General features: G+C 33.7%; 1 protein-coding gene across 3 annotated transcripts in view; it reads right to left on the bottom strand.

Annotated features, from left to right (window-relative positions):
• SGCZ (sarcoglycan zeta) overlaps positions 1 to 24,149 on the bottom strand; it is a 329,058-nt gene that overhangs the window by 137,601 nt on the left and 167,308 nt on the right. For 2 of the 3 annotated variants that reach the window (XM_061177331.1, XM_061177333.1), the window contains exon 2: positions 18,037 to 18,138. The exons of the other annotated variant lie outside the window; for it this stretch is intronic. In XM_061177331.1, the coding sequence (XP_061033314.1) occupies positions 18,037 to 18,138 (102 nt within the window). The remainder of the gene's footprint in view (positions 1 to 18,036; positions 18,139 to 24,149) is intronic. 3 annotated transcript variants of the gene reach the window in all.

Genomic DNA, 24,149 nt, shown 5'->3' with positions numbered 1-24,149 from the left:
CAAGCATTTTCAGATGAAAATGATAATTTTGTAGCTGTTTGAACATTTTCAAAACCCTCTTTTCAAAGGCTGCCTTTCATTTAGAGCTCATTGATGTTTTTCCCCAATTGTTTAGAAATATCTGTCAACTGCTTTATAAGCACTAATTAAAAGAAGTCACTGATTTATAAAGGGTGATTTTTCAGACACATATATGTATATACACTCACATAGAAAGCATCAAGGGAGTACAGAAAATGAAGTTATGCCTCTAAAATGTCTCCTCTTTCTCTAAGATTACAATTTAAAGGCACATACATCACTGTAATTGGACCAAAATGCGAGACAGGAGAGAATCTATTACACTCTTTTAATAACCACTTTAAAAAATTTTTAAGTTAAATCAAGCTCTTAAAAAATACAAAATATTTTTATATAATCTTTCCCAAAAGGAAAATAAAATAACAACATCTGACATGAAATTTAAGCACTTCTGTGAAAGCACTGGATTGGGTATTTGGAATTTTCTCATGAGTTGATTGAACATATGATTTTGACAAATAAAAGCTATGCTTCTAGGTGTTTAGTTTTCTTGTTTATCAAATTAGGTATATTTTATCTGCCCAGTATTTATTCAGAGAAGCTTCTATTATATATTTACATATGTATATATGTATATACATATGTAATATATATATATATACACATATATGAGAGAGAGATAAATTTTATATTTTTTGTTTTCACACTTTAATTTTCTTACTTCTCTATGCACTGTTCATAGGGACATTTCTCTCCCCAAGAAAACATGATTCCCAAAGTTCTAACCCATACCTGGTGCTTCTGTCGCCCCAACTGCACTCAATTGTCATTCACTTAGAGAGTTTTGACCATCTCATCATGTGCTTGTTCCCTCGCCTGTCCCTCTAGCTTTATGCTTTAATGAGCTACTATTTTCCAAAGGCCTGTAGGTATTTCCATCAAAATGTCTCTCTGCGAACTCAAGCTTCATCTGTCCCAAACTAATGCTATTTTTGCTAAGAAATACACTGAAACACTGACCTTAATATTTTTCTCCCTGCCTCAAATTCATTCTGTATATAACTGCCAGACTCTCATTCCTAAATAAAACTCTAAGTCACTTAAATGCTCAAAAAGTATTTAACAGCTCTCTAGCTTTCAGTGAGTAAAATCTAAATTCTTGATTCATATTCACAGCGACAGCTAGCATGACTTCATGCTTTCTTTCCAGTTTCAGCCATGTTTGTATGTCTTACTTTGACTCCTGTTCAAGCTCTCCCTCTGTCTAGTTTTCTCTTTCTATCTATCATCTTATAAGACCCTCATCAAAGGCCATTAACCCCATGAGGCATTCAAAGGCCACTTTTGTCTGAGATAATTTGGGAAGTGAAAAATTCTTAAATATAAAGTAAAACAAACTTATTTAAAATATCCACACATATTTTGGAACTAGCATCTGCAAGGTATAATATACCTCAATGTATTCTCAAATTAGCTAAAAAGCAAAGCCATAATAAGAAGTATTATATAAGGGAAACTAATTAACCCTAGCTAAAATATATATGAGGGGAATAACGTAAATACAGAGGAGAGGTACTTTAAAAATAAAATGTAATTTTTCACTTATTTCACACAGAAACAAAATATCAAGATTAGAAATTCTAAATATTAAAAAGGACATGGGTTTGTTTAAAAACCAATATTATACACACTCACACAGATACTGGACGTTCAACAGGCTAGAAGTCCTCTGATAATAAACTCTGAATACTCATATGGAAAAGCAAACGTTGCTTCAATGAACAACGAGTCAGTGGATTTATAGAAGAAGTGCCAAACTGAAATTATGTGCTCCAAACACATATATATTTTTGTTACAGCTGAATGACTCCAAAAAAGTTTCAACAAAGCAGAACACATCAACATCCTGAAACATCAGAGTCCTCTTGATTGTCAGTGGAAATAATGGATAACCAATTACATACAGTAGCAAAATATCAATGAATATAATATTTTACTCTAAAAATAAAAAAGTATTTCTTCATGTTCATTTCATTATTATGATTACTCAATCATTTTTAGTAATTACAATAATGTTAGAGACTTATTTTTTATCACTAGAATAATAAATGGAGTTGCATTATAGCTACATTGTTGATAGAAATTATTCCCTTAGTTGGCCAAATAGTTACAGTTTTTTTCCTAAATACATTTCTAAGACAGCATACAAGATATTATAATAATCTATCCTAGCTTAGGGTGCTTTATTGTATTAAGAGTCTAGATAAAATAGATTGGACATATATCTTATCTGCTGGTGCTTAATATAATATAAAGCCAAGCTATAAATCTTCAGAGGGAAATCAATGTCAACAAATAATCCACCAATATTACTATCATAAGGACAACATAATCACATAAATTCAAAGAGACAAATAATGACTAGCATGATAGATGCCTTATAAATAATAGTAATGCCACATAAATTACATTTGTTGATTTGATCACAGGATCCGACATTTTAATAATTACATTGTTTATTTTAAAATTTCAGGAAAGAGTCAATGCCCCAAAACTAAGGCTTTCAAAATAACTCAAATAAGCAGGTTGACCATATCTTCAAATATTATTCTAAGTTCTGAAATAAGATAGAATAGCAAAAATCTAGGAATTTTATCTGATTTTAAGTGAAAAAAAATTTATCTCCTTAAGTTTAAATTAAAATCTCCTTAAGTTTTAATTAAAAATGTTCACCTTTTAAACAAATGCATAAGTACACAATTCAATCATTCATAGAAAGTGCGACTGATAAACTACAAAATAAAAACAGGCTATTGAATTATTAAGACAAGAAATGAGAGTCTTTGTGTTGGTTTGCAAAATGGTCACACATTTCTCCCATTGCTGTACGCTGCTTTGTGAAGTGTCTACTGTTCTACCAGGAACCAGTCAACTTGCCAGCCCTAGAATCTGGGCTCAGCCTTGTGACTTTTACTGGCTGATGGACGTTAACAAACTTGACACAAGCAGAGGTTTGGGAAGCATTTGCACCACGTTGGGGCTGCCCTCTCTTGCTGCTGGGAACCATTTGTCACTGTGTGATCAAGCTGGGCCTAACTTCCCACAGGCGGAGAGACCCCCTGGTGTACCATCTCAGCCCTCATAGCCAGCCGAGACACGCCTGTGAGGACATTCTAGATTAGCCAGCCCCAGGCCAGTTAGTACAAACTAGAAAAATAGCCTAGTGTTTCTTATTCACAACTTTGAGGGGAATAATAAAAATGTATGGTTCTAACCTATTAAGTTTTGAGCAAAAGCTTTTTATTTACAGCAAAAGCTAGCTGGATCAGTCTTCATTATTGCTTTTATACAACTATTTTTCGTAACTATCATAACAACAAAAATAGTCTACAAAACATGATCAGAGCAAAATAATAAGTTAAATGTGATAACATTATAGAATGACATAAAATTCTAAATAAAAAAATAATAGTTTCTATGCTTCCCCACAGAAACTATATACTTTCCATTCATTTCATGAATTTTGAAATAATATACAAGGTTAGATGTTTGATTGACTATTTAGCTAATTAAACATTACTCCAAATAAAATATAAAGTACTTCAAATATTAAAATTAATTTCTCTACAAAAGCCTTTTACTTTACTGGATGATCTCCCAAGTTCTCTCTTTGATAATCTCTGCTATCCAGCATGCTCAGGAGTATTTTGATTCTAAATTCCTGATTTAGTTTGTGATGATCAAAGGAAGAAGCCAATAGGGCAAAAGTATGGTAAGCTGAGTGAAATACAACATGGGATGCTTATTGCAAATCATAGAAAGATGAAGAGGACAAGAATGGCATGGTATTACACTGGTGCTGATTTTTTAAAAAAAGCAGTAAGTGAAGGCATTTGCATAAATTATGTTAAATTCCTCTTTTCCTACTTCAGGATACAATAAAAATATGGCAATTTGCAGTATCAGATCAAAATTAAACTTAGAAAAAGAATAGAAGAAAAGTAAACCAAACAAACAGGTATTAAATTGCTTTTTTATCTTCCACATGTACAGAGGATAAAAGACAAAAATGCAGCTTTATAGCAGTTTGTTTTAATAATTCACTTCTCAAATACTTTCTAGAAAGAAATGGAAGGGCAAATAGTTACTAATTACACCTAAAATATATTGAAGGGGAATATTTTCAGTAATTTGCATTTCATGAAATAAGAAAAAGAGAAAATTCATGAATTTAACAAATATTTTATCAGGGAAATAAAAGAATACTGCTAAAATAACTTACTTTACTATTCACAACTAGAGCATAAGTAGGAATGGAAGTAGTGAATACGGGACACAAAAAATATGGCATTTAATTAACTATTCCTCTTACTGTCTCCTTCCTTATTTCCTATTCATTCAAATTTTAGGATTAATAATTTGTAACCTGGTTGAAGACTAGAAACATGTAATTCAGCTTCAGACTGGTGTCAGTGTCAAAGAAACAGTTCAGCGGAACAAAGTAAATTTTAGCAGTTCGGAACATTTATTTGCATATCTTAAATCCATGAAAATAAAATCTGAATCTTTTTCTGCCGCATGCTTTTTTACAGAATCTGAAAAATACCTCTAATTCTTCCTAGATTTTCATTTTCTCTCTCCTTTTCTTCTCCTTTCCTAAATTACAGAGGTTGACCTAAACTTTATTTAGCAAAAAAGACTCTTTCCTCTTTAGGTTTGTAACTAAGGATAATTACAAGATGCTCTTTGGCTCTGAGGAACAGTGTTAAAACTAGGGCCCTGAAATGAATTAAAATTGTTGTCCTGTGATATATGCATGTTGTAATAATTTAAAAAACACAAAGGTAACTAAGTTCAAATTGTTTCCTGTCTTTATGTTTAATTCCATTATCTGATCTAAATTCTCTTAACAAAATGATGGGCATTTTCCCAACTATTTTCCTTTCTTATAGAGAAATACATAAATTATTCTCACAGATGAAAGAATTTTTTGGTGGTTGCTTTTGAGAGGGAGGGAAAGAGAAAAAGAGGATGGACAGGAGAACAAGAAGGACTCAGCAATATGACAAAATACATTTAAATAGTAGGATGTCTAACATTTCATTTAAAATGGTTTGCATACCACAATGTAAACACTCCATCTCCTTAAGACATTAGTGAAGTCTTTACAGAAGAAAGAATTATGTGTGAATATATGTGCATGTTACAGAGAGTTAAAAAAGTAGGAAAATCTAGGAAATGACAGAGATCCATACTTGGGTAGATGTCATGGCAAAGGAAAGAACTTTCATGTCATATAGGGGAAAAAAATTAAATGGTGACAGAAACTGGGAGCCAGAGGACTTAAGTCCCCCAGAAACAGAAATCTTACGGATATAATTGAATCATCCACAGGACATAGAAAAAGGGTTGAAGCTACATATAGAAAATCCTAAAGACTCAGTTGAAAAACTGTTGGAACTAATCAACGAATTCAATAAATTTGCAGGATATAAATCTCTTAAGTTTATAAAAAGCAAGGTGATCAAAGGCAACATATGGATTCACTGTAATGAAAATGTTGCTTAGCAATGATAAAATCATAAAACCAAAATTATACTGAATGCAGTTTTTTCTTTCTTTTCTTAATCCCTGGGAATTTCAGGATCTTGATATGTCTTCGTAGTTTGTGAGAAAGATTATATATTTTGCCACAGATGTGCTTTTTAAAGCAAATTCTGATTTATAGGAGGCTGCTTATTACTTCAAAAGAGATTTCAATTGCTATGGAGATGGAAAATTAACAAGAAGAGATTATACCCTAAATCTTTCCATTTTTTTTTTTATTAATGCAAGTCAAAGAAAAATCAGAGAAGTGTGGTTGAAGTATGTGAAAATGCAAAATCAGGACTAATAAATTACGAGCTTTTACAGTGATGAGAAAGCTTACAATGATAAAATATGGACAGTAAAGTAGTTATAGTATTAACATGTGTGATTGAATTTTATTATGATAGCTCTACAGAGAGTACAATGAGAAAAGTGTAGGACAAGACTAAAGATGATATTGGTCAAAACCAGTGTTTTTCAAGCTAGAAGGCAAGAGTATGAAAGGTTTCACAGATTCCTATCACAGATCAGGCAGACTCTATGTCTGTTTGCTTTATACTGCTTTTAGTTTTTGTAATATTTTACTTGATGGAACAGTCCCACATCTACAAATCATTTATAAACCATCAATCCAGCTAAAAACAATATTTAATTTGTAATAATTGAGTAACAAATTTTAGTATTAAGATACTGAATATTTCTATTTAAAACATTATGTCTATTTGTGACTCAGTATAGTGCTTTTTAATAAAATTTCTATCACTCTCTTAGAAATATTAAAAGAATGATTATCTAACGCATTAAAATGCAGTAACACAAAATAAAGGGAAAGAGTGGAGAGCTTTTGTTATTTGCAAAAAAAAAATGCATTTTATTAATTTGAAATATAGTAAACTAAGCAAATGTAAGATAACATAGGCACTTTAGAGTTTCATTGCCTTGAGGATAAGTTCCAAATTCCTTAGCATTCAAACCCTGCATGTGTGAAGCCCTAAGCTGCATTCCAAATCAATGTTTCTCTGCTCCTTTATATCCATGTTCGTCAAATATTTTTTTGCTCACTCATTTCCTAAAATATTTTTTTAAACTATAAGTCCTTGAATATTTTTAAGCTGATATTTGAAATATTTTTGGTATCAAAAGTTTGTTTTTTGCAAGGGATAAAATATCTGACCCCACATATTATATATGTATTTTAAATATATTTTGTAGAATGCTCCAATTTTGTGGAGCCCTGCATTGAGCTTATCCAAATGACAGAACATGTTTGCCATATAACCTAATTCATCAGTAAACCCAGCCTTACTTTCTATCAGAAAAATATTTGACTGTTTCATTTCAAATAAATGTATTAATATTATCCCATGATAACTAACTTATTTTTGATTTATAATTCTAAGACAGAGGATTTTGCCATCCATATAACCTGGATGGATAGGCTTCTCCTTCAATAGTTCTTATCTAGCGACTAGTACTTTCTTCTCTCTACTTTTTTACATCTATCTGTCTACCTATCGATCTATCTATCTATCTTTTTACTTTTAATTCAGGTGCAATGTGTCCTCATACTCCCACTTTGTTTAGCCAACCACTCATCCCCCATTTTCAACTTTTTATGACCTGAGCAATATATTTTTTAATGTAAAAACAAAGGATTGATGACAGTTATCTGTTACTTTTGAAAAATAATGGACGTGGTAGTGGTAGAGAAGTTGGAAAAAAGAGAAGTAGCAGCTACAGGGTCATTCTTGGGCAGATCAAATTTAGGAACAAGTGCATTTGAAACTTGAGACTCAGGAAGCAGATCTCCATGCATCAGTACCCCATGGATAGTCTTGGAACACCCACAGGGGTATGCGTGCCTGGGTTTGAGACTGTTACCTCACAGGATTCCTCAATCAAACCAAATTGCTCTACTCACTTCTTCCTGAAAAAAACTATGTCTTCTGTAAACTATTTTCTTGCTTACAAATTATCTAATTTATAATCAAAATCTCAATCATTCTTCAAAGTACAGCTCACATATGCTTTCATATGGAAGCATACAAACTTGACCCATGGATAGTTATTTAGTATGGAAGGCCCAATTGAAAGTAAAAATATTGCCACTAAGATTGTTCCCATACTCAGTTCTCAGGCCTGACTTCTAAGGACAAGGAACTACAAAATAAAAAATAATGTGCTTCCCTTTTGTTCTAGGTTTGCTATCTCATTATCTCACATCTTTTCTGGAGGAAGAAGTAAGTGTAGGGCTAAGTGTGTACGTGTGTGTGTTTACGTGTGTGTGTGTGTGTTTGGTAGAGAACGAGCTGGGACACTACAGGTAATTGGTTTATGTGTTTGTTTATAAAAACAACTACATTTGAGGTAAGGAGGGAATCTTCATGTCTTTGTAAGGCTTCTGCAGTGTCTGAGAGACAACACCTGTGAGAGGACAATAGTATCATCTCTGGAAAAAATATACGGTAAGTAGGATTCCTTTTAGAACCTCCTACATTCTTTTTAACTCCGTGGATTACTGCATTTCTATAACCAAGCTCACCTACACTTATATATTTAGCAACATCAAACCGTGTCCTAGCTTAATGAGGATTTTCTACCATGCTATTTTTTTGGCTTATTTTTAAACAAGATTCATTGCGTTCAAATTATTCACATTCTTTCTTCTGTGGGTCTAGCCCAGAACAACATACACAGAAATAGAAATATGGATTTCCTGGAGAATATGTAAAAAAATTACTTTGGAGAATACGATGAATTGTTTTTAAAAATTTTTTTAATTTGGTAATGAAAGATAATTTTTTTTTATTTTGGACAAGTAATAAGACACATTTTTAATCAGTACTTAAAATGTATCTTCTGATAGCTCAAAGGTTTTTATTTTCCTTTCAAATAAAATTTTTCATTGATCAAATGAGACTATCTATAGAGTTACCTAAGATATATTCTTCCTTTATACCTGGAATAATTTTTAATTTTATGAATTGTTTAAAAGCAATGAATCAGAATGGGGAATGTAGGTTTGAGTCATAGTATTAAGACTTTTCTTTGCACAACTTGAGACAGCTAAATTGCCATATGCAAATGAAGACAATATCTCCTCCTGTATAGCAGTATGAATTAAGTAAGGTAATATGTATAAAAATGCTTTGTAAACTTGCAAAGTTTAATGTTCAGGATTATTAAACTATAGTGAGTAGTTACATAGGTGGTTTCAGTGTTTTCATCTGTTGACACATGGTTGAGGGGCATCTATGAACCACTTAAAAAACTGTATATAATTATTTATTTTTGTCCTTGTATTTAGATATTTTCTTCAGCTTTGAGTGGATTTTACCAAAGATGTCTGAATTTACAAACACTGAAAAGCACTTTGTTGCACAAATGTGTGTTATCTTTTCTGTATTCACTACTAGTGTTCCTTAACCAGCATGTACACATAACCTCAATAAAGAGGCTCAGATTAATTATTTGTAGATGTTTGTTAAATATAACAGAAGAGTCTTAAGTTCATCAAAACTGAGGAATGTAAATTGGTACAGCCACTATGGAGAACAGTATGGAGATTCCTTAAAAAACTAAAAATAAAGCTACCATATGACCCTGCAATCCCACTCCTGGGCACATATCCATAGAAAACCATAATTTGAAAGGATACATGCACCCCAATATTCACTGCAGCACTATTTACAATAGCCAGGATATGGAAACAACCTAAATGTCCACGGATGGAAAAATGGATAAAGAAAATGTGGTACATATATACAATGGAATATTACTCAGCCATAAAAAAGAACAAAATAATGCCATTTGCAGTGACATGGATGGACCCAGAGATTATCATACTGAGTGAAGTAAGTCAGACAGAGAAAGACAAATATCATATGATATCACTTATATGTGGAATCTAAAAAAATGGTACAAATAAAGCTATTTACAAAACAGAAATTGAGTCACAGGTGTAGAAAACAAACTTATGGTTACCAAGGGGGAAAAGGGGGGAGGGATAAATTGGGATTGACATATACACACTACTATATATATAAAATAGACAATTAATAAGAACTACTATTCTTATAGCACACAGAACTCTATTCAATACTCTGTAATGACCTATAAGGAATAGAATCTAAAATAAGAGTGGATGTATGTATATGTATAACTGACTCATTTTGCTCTACAGCAGAAACTAACACAACATTGTAAATCAACTATACTCCAATAATAAAAAAAAAAACAACGAGGAACTTAAAGTCCTATTATTTCTAGTGCTGTCAGACTGTAAATATTTACAGTCATTAATTATGTAGAACAGCAGGTCTACAATTTACAGAGAGACAACTATAGAAGAAACTTTTGCAAAGACGAGGTGGATAGAACAAGAAGCAATGACTTGAGATGTGAGTTCTGGCTCACTTTTGAGTCTTCAGACCTTGGACACATCATTTAAATTCCCTAAGTCTTGAGGTAAAGTATCGGCAAAATGGCAATAAAATTATCTGCTCTGTTCACCTCACAGGGTTGTTGCTTTGACATTTAGATATCTTTTCATGGAATCCACTGAATATATTAAATGAGAGAAATAATAAAAATTACATTGATAGATATCTAAAAATATGGAAGAAACAATGATTTCTGACTAGACTATCATCAAGCTAATAATAGAAGGATGGATTTTCAGACTTCATGTTACTTGACCCATCAGAAACAGTTCTTCCCTCTATCAACTTGGAAACACTCTCTTCTCTTTCCTTTCAGGATACCATGCTCTCTTGGTTTTCTTACTACTTCACCAATCTCTCCTTCTTAGTCTGTGGTTGGTTCTTACACTTCTTTCCAAACTCTTCAATACTGGAGTGATGGATTATAGTGATTATAGATAGAATATTCAGTATTCTATCCACACTTACTTACTGATATTCTTGTCTGATCTCGTGTATTTAAATTAGATAGATAGATAGATATAGATATTAATATTGATATAAAAATGTTTCTAATTTGTGTCTCGAGCTTATACCTAAACATGAAATCTACACTCAGATAGCCACCTGCTAACTTGAAATGCCTGCTCTTCTAGTAGACAAAATTATCAGCTCCAAAATTGTGCTCAAAATCTTCCCCCACTCCCTACTTTGCCCCAAATTGGCTAATAGTGACTACTCAGAACAAAAAACCTTGATATCGTATGTGATTCTCTCTTATTCTCACATCCCATTTGCAATGTGTTAGCAAATTCTTATATTCTACTTTTAAAATATACTGTCTTTGATCATAATACTCATCACATAGTGAGGATTAAATATATGCAAAGGATGAAAAATATGCAAAGGATTTAGTATAATGTTTGGCTTTCATTAAAAATAATAAGCAGTACTGTTTCTTGTGTTGGACTCTGTGGTAAAGGTTTTACCTCGTTTATGTCTTCGAATAAAAACCATAACACTCTAGTCCCTAAAAATATTAGGGGCTACTATGAACATTATTTTGCAGATGATAAAAGTAAGGAACAGAGAGGTAAAATAAGGTAACAAGTCACAACTGCTAAGTAACAGAGCCAAGATTTGAAGCCAGGAATTGGACTTCAGAAATTTACTCTATGCTGAATGTTAGCTAGTGTAAAAAACCATTATCTGTCGAACAGCCATAAAAGTGATTTGAAATACAACAGAAATGAAAAAATTTCAAGAAAATGGCCAGCTTACATTCACAACACCAAAAGGAACAGTTTTTCTCCACAAGCACAAAGGTGAAGAGAAAAAGGAATGGAAAACCCATTCCCATACACAATATGAACCATAAAGTGATTGACAAGAAACTTGTAATGCTTATATGAAAAAGAATGTTAAGAAATGTTCCTGAACAACACAAAGTAAGTTCTCAAAAGAAAAAAAAATCAGGAGAGAAGCCATATTTCTAGATAGAAAAATCTCAAAACTATAAAGATATCAATTTTCTCAAATTAAATGCAACCATAATTAAGTTTCCAATTGGAATTTTTATGAAACTTGACAGCTGATTATTAAGTTCATTTGGAAGAGAAAATGCACAATAGTCAAAAGGTTTTGAAAAAGAGCAATAAAAAAGAACTTGCTGTAACAGTTCCTTAAAGTTACAGTTTGGTTTTAGTCCAAATATATCAATAGAACCGATAGAGGGGCCATAAATAAATCTATGTACATTTAAGAATGTAGTATATGAGGAAAGTTGTACTACAAATCAGCGATGGGAAAAATGGACTATTCAAATTATGGTATTGGGGGCTATTGGTCATGAAGGAAATAAAAAAGGAAGGAAGGAAGAAAGGAAGGAAAAAAGAAAAAAGAAAAGGAAGAAGGGAGGACGGGAGGGAGGAAGGAAGGATCCTACCTAATACAATACACCAAAATAGAAAAGTTTCAAAAACTCTCCCTCATTACTTAACAACTTAAACAAAAATTATTTCTTTTAAAAATCAAATTTTTCTTGGAACAGCCATCAATTTTTGATACAAGCTTGTGTTATAAACTTGAAAAAGTGAAAGCCAAGAAAAGAAAGATTACTTCATAGTAGCATATAGTATGTATCCCTGCCCTATTTTCACCCATGTCCCAGAAGAAAAGAACAAATGTCTGAGAAGTGTAACCCAAATAAACTGATCTGGGTAGAGGAAAGAAGGTAGTAGAGTAGACAGTACTGGAAAAATCTACCAGACTGTATATGTCATTGGAAGAAATCTACAGAGGCAAAAAGGGCCACTTAGACCCATGGAATTAACAGAGTCCAAGTCTGGTTGGTACAAGGCATTTACTCACAGTCTAGCTTGCCCTTCCCATCAACAATCTCTCAAGGGAAACAAACAAAGTTGCTAGAAAGTAATTTTCCTACCTCAAATTGTACTCATTAGGGATAATGCAAACTAGGTAAGGAAAGAGCCTTAAGTTTTAGTATTTAAAATTTTGGATTTTAATAAAACCATAGCTCGAACACAATAAAACAACCTGTGAAGATTTAAAAGACTGTGGACCTAAGGAAAATTCTGAGAGTGGAAACAACACCCTTATACATAAAATACATGAATTAGAGAGAGCAAAGGCAAAATTCATACAGAGAAAAATAAACTAATGGCAGAGAAGACAGACTCTAGATCAGTGGTCCCCAACCCCCGGGCCACGGACTGGTACCGGTAGGTGGCCTGTTAGGAACCGAGCCGCACATCATGAAGTGAGCGGCGGGCGAGCAAGGGAAGCTTCGTCTGTATTTATAGCTGCTCCCCATCGCTTGCATTACCGCCTGAGCTCCGCCTCCTGCCAGCATTATGATGATTTGTATAATTATTTCATTATATATTACAGTGTAATAATAATAGAAATAAAGTGCACAATAAATGTAATGTGCTTGAATCATCCTGAAACCATCCCCCTGCCACCCCGGTCCATGGAAAAATTGTCTTCCACAAAACTGGTGTCTGGCGCCACAAAGGTTGCGGACCACTGCTCTAGATAATAACTTACTTGTATTCAGAGGAAACATACAAAGTTTAAAATAATTAGAGAAATTATGATAGCTGTGGAGGACAAAGAAGATCCAACATAAGAATTATTGCTTTCTCTGAAAACCTTAACAAATGTAACTGAAAGATATTGAGTGATATAATATAGAAAAGGTTCCTGAAATTAAAGAAATGAAATGGCAAAAATGTATCAGACATCCAGGCAGAACGTGCCTGTCATCAACAGGAGAAAAATACCAGACTTTCCTGAGACTTTTTATGGCAATATTCAGTGCTAGAATTCCACAGAGCAATGAGCTAACAGGAAAAGAAGGGATGAACCATTAATAACATTCCAGAAAAGAATAAAGACAACAGTCAGACACCTTTCGCATGCAATATTTCAAGTATCAGCAAACAAACACACAAAACTAATTAACAATGAAATACAAGAAAGGAAGGAATGATTTGAATAATGAACTCAGTCCTGGAGAATCCATAAAAAAAGGACTGGTGGTGAGAATGGCAGGCATCTGTATTGTGAATTAAGACCAAAGTGCCAAGGCAATTAAATTTGCAGAACAGAATGTAAATATTATGAACTCTGACAAAGTTAAAATCATATAATTATCAAAAAAACCTGAAAATGAATAGGGGTGAAGACAAACTGGAGGGAAGCTAATCACCCCAAATTGCACTGCAGGGAGTTAATGAACACTGTCTGAAATGAAAACATGGAGCTAATGCATCCAGCTTCCTAATGGTTTTCGTCGTCTTTTATTCTTAACCATAAAGACAGTTTAAAAAAAAATTTTTGTGGTAAAAAAATATTTAAGGTCAGCAATTCTTTCCAATTTATGTCAGTTTATGTTTCTTCTATTTAATTATGTATAATATACTAATTATAAATAGCAGGTACATGTCTCCCTATATATTTATCTTTTTTATTTTTATTTTTTTATTTTTATTTGTGCAAATGTATAATTATATAACTGTCATGATGTTCACCATATGTTAACAGGTTTTTTTTCTTGAGTGTAAAGATTTTGGGATGATTTGTGTGCACATGTGTGTTTTAACTTGAATAAAGACATTACAGTAAATAATAAAGTTCATCAGTATTAAACATCTGAATGTGAAATAATAATAAGAATGATATATAAAAAATAATATATATAAAAGATTATAGAAGCTTGCAGATATCTGTTTATGATTGGTTTGCATGGGAGAAAGAAGCTTGCAGATATCTATTTATGATTGGTTTGCATGGGAGAAAGAAACCTGAATAGAGGAGATTTGCCAAGGTAGCTGAAGGACACAGGGTCAGGAGATTTATCATGTTGTGTAACCAGGGAAGAGGTTTGCTGAACTTGCCTGGCTCCATGGCTTTGTGTCTGAATTCTATAAAGAAGAATTGAACACAGGAGATGAAAAACTGATTGTAACCAAGAACGCAGTTAGTATCACAGCTCTGAAGCCAAGTGAAATGACTGGAAGTGAAGAGAGGGTAGAACGTTGCTCACAGCTCTGCTAACACAGGAATCCTAAAAAAAATGCAGACTTCTTTGTTTTGCTGTGGAGTTACAGGAACTGGAATTATCTGGTAGCCATTCCCCTGACACAATTATCAATCTGTCATGCAGGATGCTGGGATGAGGGGCAATAGTGAGGTATCACCTTAACTGAGGAGGCTTAAACAGAAAAAAATAAGAGAGGTATTCAGCTAATATCAGATGAAGTTGGATAATACTTAAGATAGTCCTAGAGAACTCATGATGCAATCTTTTTCTGGTAAGAATCAGTGAAATATGGATAATCTAACCACCTGAGCACTCTGAATTCATGAAACCTTGAGAAATTTTTCAATTACATTAAAAAACTGGTGATTACAAGTCCTAATTTCCTGATATTTCAAATATTTAACCTAATGTTAGACCACATGCATTAAAGACCCATTCAGAATGTTATAATATATGCAAGGTCAAATCCCAAGTTCTTCGAATATTTTGTATCTAAAGAAAACTATATATTTAACTTCACAAATGTTCAGTACCTACTCTCTGAAAATAATGTTAATTTTGAAGATGCATTGAATTCTAAGATACTTTAAACACAGAATATGTTTTTCTGTGTGCTGATATGATCAACCACTTAAAAAGTTTTTTTTTTTTTAAGCATGAATAAGAGAGTAAACTGCATTGGATAATAGTAGAATTTCAAATATCTATAGAAATTTGGTGGTGGAGACAGCCAACTACCCTACAGTTAGCCTGTAGGGTAGAAACAGCCCATGGTTTATTAAGTTAGGAGGCTAGGTGTGTGTGTCTGCGGGCAACTGCATTTTCTGACCAATAGAAATGTATTACATTTCCATGTATAGGATTAAATAAATACCTATGTAACCAGAAAATAATTTTAAATAAGAAAATTCTTTATTTCAGAGTGGAATACTGGCTAAATAGAAAGAAGGCAATCCACTGGCATTAGTGCAGGAAAACACACACACACAAACACACACACAAATCGAAACTGCAGGAAAAAAATCTGCACAAATCAATATTGTTTGTACACTACTATTTTTCTCAGCTTAATTGAATCTTTGTAAGTACCTGTTGAATTTAATAGATTTTCTTATCTTACCTACAGGAATTTTGACATTTTATCATAAAAACATTTGAATACATGAAAACGTGTGGAAAGACTGAACTAAGTGGAATTCAAAAAATAATGTAAAACCTCACCTCTACTAGTATTACTGAATTTGTTGTGTTCTTTCTTAACCTAAGAATCACGTATTTTGATAAGTTTCTACCAAACTCACTTTATTAATGAGAAAATTAAGGCTCAGGAACATTGTGGCTGGCTTTTTGAAACAGTGAATAAACTTCACGGCAGAGAAAAAACAACTGCATGCATTCATGGACAAGAGAATCCTAATATGGGGACTGCTTATAAAAGATATATTTCTCTTTATTTCAAATATTTATTTTTTTGTGGTATGTGGGTAGAGACATTTCCAAGGAATAAATGAGTCTCCTTCTTTTTCTGTTCTCTAACCAGTCCTCCCGTATGACTGCTGATGGAACATGCTGCCACCTGCCTGGGCTGTATCAAGCTTCGCAGTTACTGAGAGGCAAATGAGAACCAGAGGAGAAGCGACAGGACTGGGGATGTGAAAGGGAGCATATAGATTTCCATCAATACGGCGAGTTTTAGAAATGCTTGTGAACTTTCCCAGGGATAAAGGTTAGAAAGCCCATCTGCCACCACCTCACATTTTAATGCTATAACATCAGTGAATTCTTTCTTAATTTGGTCCATAGTTGGAGTGAACATACATCCCCGTTTCCCAGGAGTATCCTCGTTTACACCTGTTGTTTGCTCTCAAAAATGTTCCTACTAGGAAGGTAAATTCTATGACCCTCCTGCTGGCAGAGGGCTTCACAATCCTTCTCTAAACTACTCCCAGGAAGCTGCTCCAAATTGGTCTAAAATGGTTTTGAAGATAAATCTTTTTTTTTTTTTTTCACCGTCCCCAGACTTATCAATAGGATACATTTTCAAAGAAGTTCCTGCCTATGATGACTCTCACCTTTGTCCTATGTTAAGTACTGTTTTTATTTCCAAGTATGAGTTTTCATTTCTTCAAATGTGAAACTGTTTAGTGGTGCCAAACACAAGAAGGAACCAGAAAATAACTGAGTGGTGATAACTTCCAATCAAAGGGAAGATGCTAATATGTGTAAGCATGCTATTTTTTTTCATTTTTCCTAACAATCAAATCAAATAAAAGCACCAAACAAACTTTTTATTTTAAGTTTAATTAGTTTTGATAGTTTAATCAGTAAGGTCAGGCGTTCATACATGTGTCTATTGTATTATTTATTCTCTGACCAAAATCCAGAAAGTAATCTTAATAAAAAATTTCCAGTACCCAGAGTAGCAGTCAATATAGTATATTAGGAAGCTCTGCAAGTTCACACATAACAAAATAAAATTTAAACTTAATATAATTATCCTAATTAGAATTTTTATGAAAAATAATCCTTTGTTCTGTGTTCACTTTGATATTTAAAGGGAAAAATAGCCTCGAAGCAAATTATAAAATTTTGGCTTACTATGCAACTCATTTGCTAATATATTGCTAATATTAAAACATTCTAGTCTAAAATATACTTTCATATTTATGAAATAAGGTTAGTAATCTTTCCACATTTTATATAACAATCTTTCTAATTATTCTGTTTTACTACATTTATTTCCACACATACACACATATCCCAGGGGAAAGCCTATTACATTTGAAAGAGTCTAGTGAGATTCTGATGTACCAAAGATACTACCTTCTGAGAAATAACACACTTAAGCCAAAATGAACAATGTCTAAGCTATAATGTTTTGATTTTTAGCATGCTGCTAGGTGATAAAACACACATAGCACACACACATACACACATACATTTGAAAGAATAAATATTCTTACTGGTTTTAAATAATGTACATCCAGAAATAAAGTTAATTTCTGTACTAAGACTTTTTGTCACCTCTTTTAGAAAATGCATGCCCGTTAAAGCTGAAAAGATGTAAGATACATTGAATTAATATCATTTATTCAAGTCAAGGTTCTTGCAGAAATTACTCAAAATATGTTAAATGCCCCTTTTGGAATTAATATAACTGGATTTTTAATGTCCATTGAAAACAGAGGGGCATATTTTATAGACTAACAAGCACAACACTGCAGTTTAATTTGAAATGGCTCTCTAATTTGTCAGTTTGAAACTAACTTCTCCACTGGTTTTTCAATTGCTTCATTGTTTTGATTTCTTCAAATAAGTCTTTAGCTTAAAATAACTAAACGCATACTGAAGAGATAAGGGGTAACTGTCCTCCTATTTTAAGCTAAAACATAACCTCTAAATTATCTTTTACAGTAAGCCAAAGCCAGTATCACATACCTTTCGGGAATGAATTTCTTTCACATACAATGGAAGTAGAAACTCAGATATACCTTCAAGTCGGATTCCCTTCTTGGTGACTCTCAGATTTCCCATACCATCCTACAAGCAATGAAATATAGTTCACTTTTAGGTTAATTAGAGAATGAATAACTGGCCATAATTTTCTTAGGCCTAAGTTGAGAAAACAGTAAGCTCAAATCAGCAATGATTTAAGGAAAATGAGAGGTTGAATTTACTTAATGAATGATTGCAGCAGTTTGCATGCATATGGTGGGCTCTGTTTAAAATGAACAGGGAAAGAGGAGTATAAAGGACCTAGTATCTCTTTCAAGTTCTAACAGAGACTGGGACTCATCTGTGAATAAATCCTGTACTTTCTTCATGTATCAATCCTTTTAACTATTTATTAGGTAAAATGATACTTGCTACCTGATTATTGAAAACAACTTTGCAGAGAGATCTAATATTATTTTTACATGACAGTTATATACATATTTCTACTACAATCAAATAGTCACATTTGTACAAGCAATAAATGATTGACTAGTGTAAGTAAGAATGGTGTCCCAGTGTTTTAACCATGGGTTAAGCATACATCCTTTTCTTTAGAAAATAATACTCTATGAGGAGGATAAAACAGTACACAAATAATATTTATGAGACAAAAAGTAAAAATAGTAAGAACATGGGAATTAAAGAAAGGAGAATTCACATCTGGTTGGAGAGTAAACCATTTCTCATGGGAAGATACTGACTACGATAAAGGACTTAAGAATATGGAGTTTCAACAGAAGATGTCCCTAGAGGGAGGAACAAAATGACCATTCTGGTGGCAATTAGGAAATAGCATGCCATCCAAACTGGCTAATGGAATATTGTGAGCAAAAACAACTGGGAGTATGTTTTGAGGCCAGAGAAAGAAAAGCCATGAATGCAAACTAAGGGGTCTGTATGTACAACAGCGTCCAAGAGAAGGAATGTAGAAAGTTCTCGAAGAGCTCAGTGGCTTGAAATGATCAGAGTTACGCTTTAAGATTAAGCTGGTAGAAGGACAATGTGGAGCTATCTGACAGAGTATCAGTAATAATGCACAACTTGGTAATAAGTGTGAGAAGTGTGGTGGAAGAGCAACCTTCAAGACCTGGTGCCTAATTTTATCTGGAGATACTGAAAAGAGAGCCATTTATGACTGACCCAAGGTTTCACAACTATGACTATATAAGGACATGTAGTGATTTTTACACTTGGACTAGTAAAATTTGTAGGCTCAATGGCAAAAATAAGTTCAGCTTTGAACTTTCTAACTTTGGACTTTCTAACTACTTCCAGTAGCAACACTGGAAAAAATCAGAATTTTATCCATCAACCAACACATCTGTAGAAAGCAGGCTGGGCTGTGACAGTTGCTTAAGTCTCGCTTGAATCTATCACGATGGATGAGCAAGTCCTGTGTGGAAAAAATGTATATAAAACCAAAGAGGGACTCCTAGATAACGCCTAGGTCTGTGGGTTGGAAAGACATATTTTCTACCTCCTGGGAGGCTGAGATTAGTAGAAGAGGAAAGGCAAGAGATTATGATAGCCAGCCTCAACCCTCTGCTCTGACCTCAAAAGAAAGCCAATGAAGTAGTAGAACAATGAAAAGAATTTTGAGTAAGAACTGAAGAACTATTTTTTAAACTCAGACAAAGAAAAGGACTAAGAAGAGAGAGAGAAATATTTTGAGGTGGTGAGATCTCAGTCTTCTCATGGAAGGAGAAAGGAATTGATTCTGGTTGAACTGAATTTGGGATGAGACAGAGGAATTCACTTCTTGAGCCTGAACTTCTTGTCAGCTTAAACTTAAAGCTGACACTGGAAATGCCTAAAATTTTTTAAAAATAAGAAAATTTCAAGCATCCCTGAAGACAAATTCTGATGGGAAAATAGGCCTACTTTTGTTTCTCTTAGACAGAGCTAGTTTATACCAGTTTTATAATATCCTCTCTCACTTTTGAAACTGAAGTGTCTCTGATATAGACATTAATTACAGGGTTGCTCATACACTGGCTCTAATTAGTTTTGCAACATTATGCAACAGAAACAGGCAGAATTAACAGTGAGAGAGATTCAAAACTGAGGATTTACTGGACAGGAGTGGCAAAAAGTCATAGGAACGTGGTGTTCTAAAGTAACAAAAAAATGATGCCCCCTAAATGGCTATTATTTTTTTCTTGTTGGATACAGACATGTAAAGCCAGAACAGCAGTGTCCAGCTGCAAAAATAGCACAGGGTAAAGAATAACAACAGATGATAAATTAATGATCAAGTTCAATAGGAGTTAAAAAAATATGAGAAATGCTAAGACAGGTTTATCATCAGAAAATGGAAACTCAGATTTTGAGATCTTGAAGGTGAGAACATTTCCAGACATGATGAGGTCCAGAGAACACCTGAGAAGTGGCTGCAGACGTAGACTGGAGACAGAACCCTGTATATTTCACAGAGCCTAGAATAATAGTACATGTAAAGTGATGTGTGGCTTTAAAATATTATTTTGTTTCAGAGGGATTTTCTTGACTAAATCTCACACACTGACTGTCCATGTATATTCTCAAATGCCTGCCTGAAGGAAATGTTCTGAAATGTTCTCCATGGAGTTGCTTTGCAAATGTTTAAGGCAAATGTTAGACTATCTCAAGGAAATAGAAACAAATTCTATCATGAATGTAATTCCCAGTTCAATATTAATCTTAAAAAATGTTTTTATAAGATGGCTAAAAATAAAAGAATTGGACATCCAAAGTTAAATGTGATATTACCTATGCTATATGCATATTAAATTTTTGAAAGTTTTGATTCTTAAGCTCAGTGTTTTCTTCTTATATTTTCTATATAACATAAAATTTGGCGGCATATATGTATTTATATTCCATTTATTTAATTAAAAAAATGTTTTTAACATCTTTATTGGAGTATAATTGCTTTACAATGGTGTGTTAGTTTCTGCTTTATAACAAAATGAATCAGATATACATAAACATATATCTCCATATCTCTTCCCTCTTGCGTCTCCCTCCCTTCCACCCTCCCTATCCCACCCCTCTAAGTGGTCACAAAGCACCGAGCTGATCTCCCTGTGCTATGCGGCTGCTTCCCGCTAGCTATCCATTTTACATTTGGTAGTGTATATATGTCCATGCCACTCTCTCGCTTTGTCCCAGCTCACCATTTCCTCTCCCCGTATCCTCAGGTCCATTCTCTAGTAGGTCTGTGTCTTTATTCCCGTCTTGCCCCTAGGTTCTTCATGACCATTTTTTTTTTTTTTTTAGATTCCATATATATGGGTTAGCATAGGTATTTGTTTCTCTCTTTCTGAACTTACTTCACTCTGTATGACAGACTCTAGGTCCATCCACCTCATTACAAATAACTCAATTTCGTTTCTTTTTATGGCTGAGTAATATTCCATTGCATATATGTGCCACATCTTCTTTATCCATTCATCTGTTGATGGACACATAGGTTGCTTCCATATCCTGGCTATTGTAAATAGAGCTGCAATGAACATTTTGGTACATGACTCTTTTTGAAGTATGGTTTTCTCAGGGTATATGCCCAGTAGTGGGATTGCTAGGTCATATGGTAGTTCTATTTTTATTTATTTAAGGAACTGCCATACTGTTCTCCATAGTGGCTTTGTCAATTTACATTCCCACTAACAGTGCAAGAGGGTTCCCTTTTCTCCACACCCTCTCCAGCATTTATTGTTTGTAGATTTTTTTGATGATGGCCATTCTGACTGGTGTGAGATGATATCTCATCGTAGTTTTGATTTGCATTTCTCTAATGATTAATGATGTTGAGCATTCTTTCATGTGTTCTTTGGCGATCTGTATATCTTCTTTGGAGAAATGTCTGTTTAGGTCTTCTGCCCATTTTTGGATTGGGTTGTTTGTTTTTTTTGGATATTGAGCTACATGAGCTGCTTGTAAATTTTGGAGATTAATCCTTTGTCAGTTGCTTCATTGGCAAATATTTTCTCCCATTCTGAGGGTTGTCTTTTCGTCTTGTTTATGGTTTCCTTTGCTGTGCAAAAGCTTTGAAGTTTCATTAAGTCCCATTTGTTTCTTTTTGTTTTTATTTCCATTTACCTAGGAGGTGGGTCAAAAAGGATCTTGCTGTGATTTATATCAAAGAGTGCTCTGCCTATGTTTTCCTCTAAGAGTTTTATAGTGTCTGGCCTTACATTTAGGTCTTGAATCCATTTTCAGTTTATTTTGGTGTATGGTGTTAGGGAGTGTTCTAATTTCATTCTTTTACATGTAGCTGTCCAGTTTTCCCAGCTCCTGAGGCTGCTGGGAGAAATTTCCCTTTCTCTTCTTTGTTCGCACAGCTCCTGGGTTTCAGCTTTGGATTTTTTTCACAGAACTAGAACAAACAATTTCACAATTTGTATGGAAACAGAAAAGACCCCGAATAGCCAAAGCAATCTTGAGAAAGAAAAACGGAGCTGGAGGAATCAGGCTCCCTGACTTCAGACTATACTACAAAGCTACAGTAATCAAGACAGTATGGTACTGGCATAAAAACAGAAATATAGATCAATGGAACAGGATAGAAAGCCCAGAGTAAACCCTTGCACATATGGTCACTTTATTTTTGATACAGGAGGCAAGAATATACAATGGAGAAAAGACAGCCTCTTCAATAAGTGGTGCTGGGAAAAATGGACAGCTACATGTAAAAGAATGAAATTAGAACACTCCCTAACACCATACACAAAAATAAACTGAAAATGGATTCAAGACCTAAATGTAAGGCCAGACACTATAAAACTCTTAGAGAAAAACATAGGCAGAGCACTCTTTGACATAAATCACAGCAAGATCCTTTTTGACCCACCTCCTAGAGAAATGGAAATAAAAACAAAAAGAAACAAATGGGACTTAATGAAACTTCAAAGCTTTTGTACAGCAAAGGAAACCATAAACAAGACGAAAAGACAACCCTCAGAATGGGAGAAAATATTTGCCAATGAAGCAACTGACAAAGGATTAATCTCCAAAATTTACAAGCAGCTCATGCAGCTCAATATCAAAAAAACAAACAACCCAATCCAAAAATGGGCAGAAGACCTAAATAGACATTTCTCCAAAGAAGATATACAGATTGCCAACAAACACATGAAAGGATGCTCAACATCATTAATCATTAGAGAAATGCAAATCAAAACTACGATGAGATATCATCTCACACCAGTCAGAATGGCCATCATCAAAAAAATCTACAAACAATAAATGCTGGAGAGGGTGTGGAGAAGAGGGAGCCCTCTTGCACTGTTAGTGGGAATGTAAATTGATACAGCCACTATGGAGAACAGTATGGCGGCCCCTTAAAAAAATAAAAATAGAACTACCATATGACCTAGCAATCCCACTACTGGGCATATACCCTGAGAAAACCATACTTCAAAAAGAGTCATGTACCAAAATGTTCATTGCAGCTCTATTTACAATAGCCAGGACATGGAAGCAACCTATGTGTCCATCGACAGATGAATGGAAAAAGAAGATGTGGCACATATATACAATGGAATATTACTCAGCCATAAAAAGAAACGAAATTGAGCTATTTGTAGTGAGGTGGATGGACCTAGAGTCTGCCATACAGAGTGAAGTAAGTCAGAAAGAGAAAAACAAATACCGTATGCTAACCCATGTATATGGAATCTAAAAGAAAAAAAATGGTTATGAAGAACCTAGGGGCAGCAAGGAAGTACCAAAAATATGTTTATAGTGGGGTAATACATTACACTTGTTTTTTTAGTGTGCATCCAAGTTATTTTCCTTTTTAGTGTTATTTCCTAAAAATGCTCAAGTTGTCTTTCAAAGAGAATAGAAAAGAATGTGTAAAGCTAGAACAATATATAGTTTACAGTGCAATCAATTGCAATCAGTTTTTTCAGCTGCATTATGGCAGGGGATTTAAAACTGATATATTTATTTTGCATTTAGAATGCCTTAAGATATGTGCTATCTATTGGATTACATAACGATGAGCATATCCTTTTCAATGGCTATTTGCTGTGTGGTAGCAGAATAGAAGCATTCTGCGAGTTTTAGTCTCA

The sequence above is a fragment of the Eubalaena glacialis genome, chromosome 20, assembly GCF_028564815.1.
Source record: "Eubalaena glacialis isolate mEubGla1 chromosome 20, mEubGla1.1.hap2.+ XY, whole genome shotgun sequence".
NCBI lineage: Eukaryota > Metazoa > Chordata > Mammalia > Artiodactyla > Balaenidae > Eubalaena > Eubalaena glacialis.
Note: the sequence above shows the minus strand (reverse complement) of the source record. Positions and strands in the feature narration are given on the sequence as shown.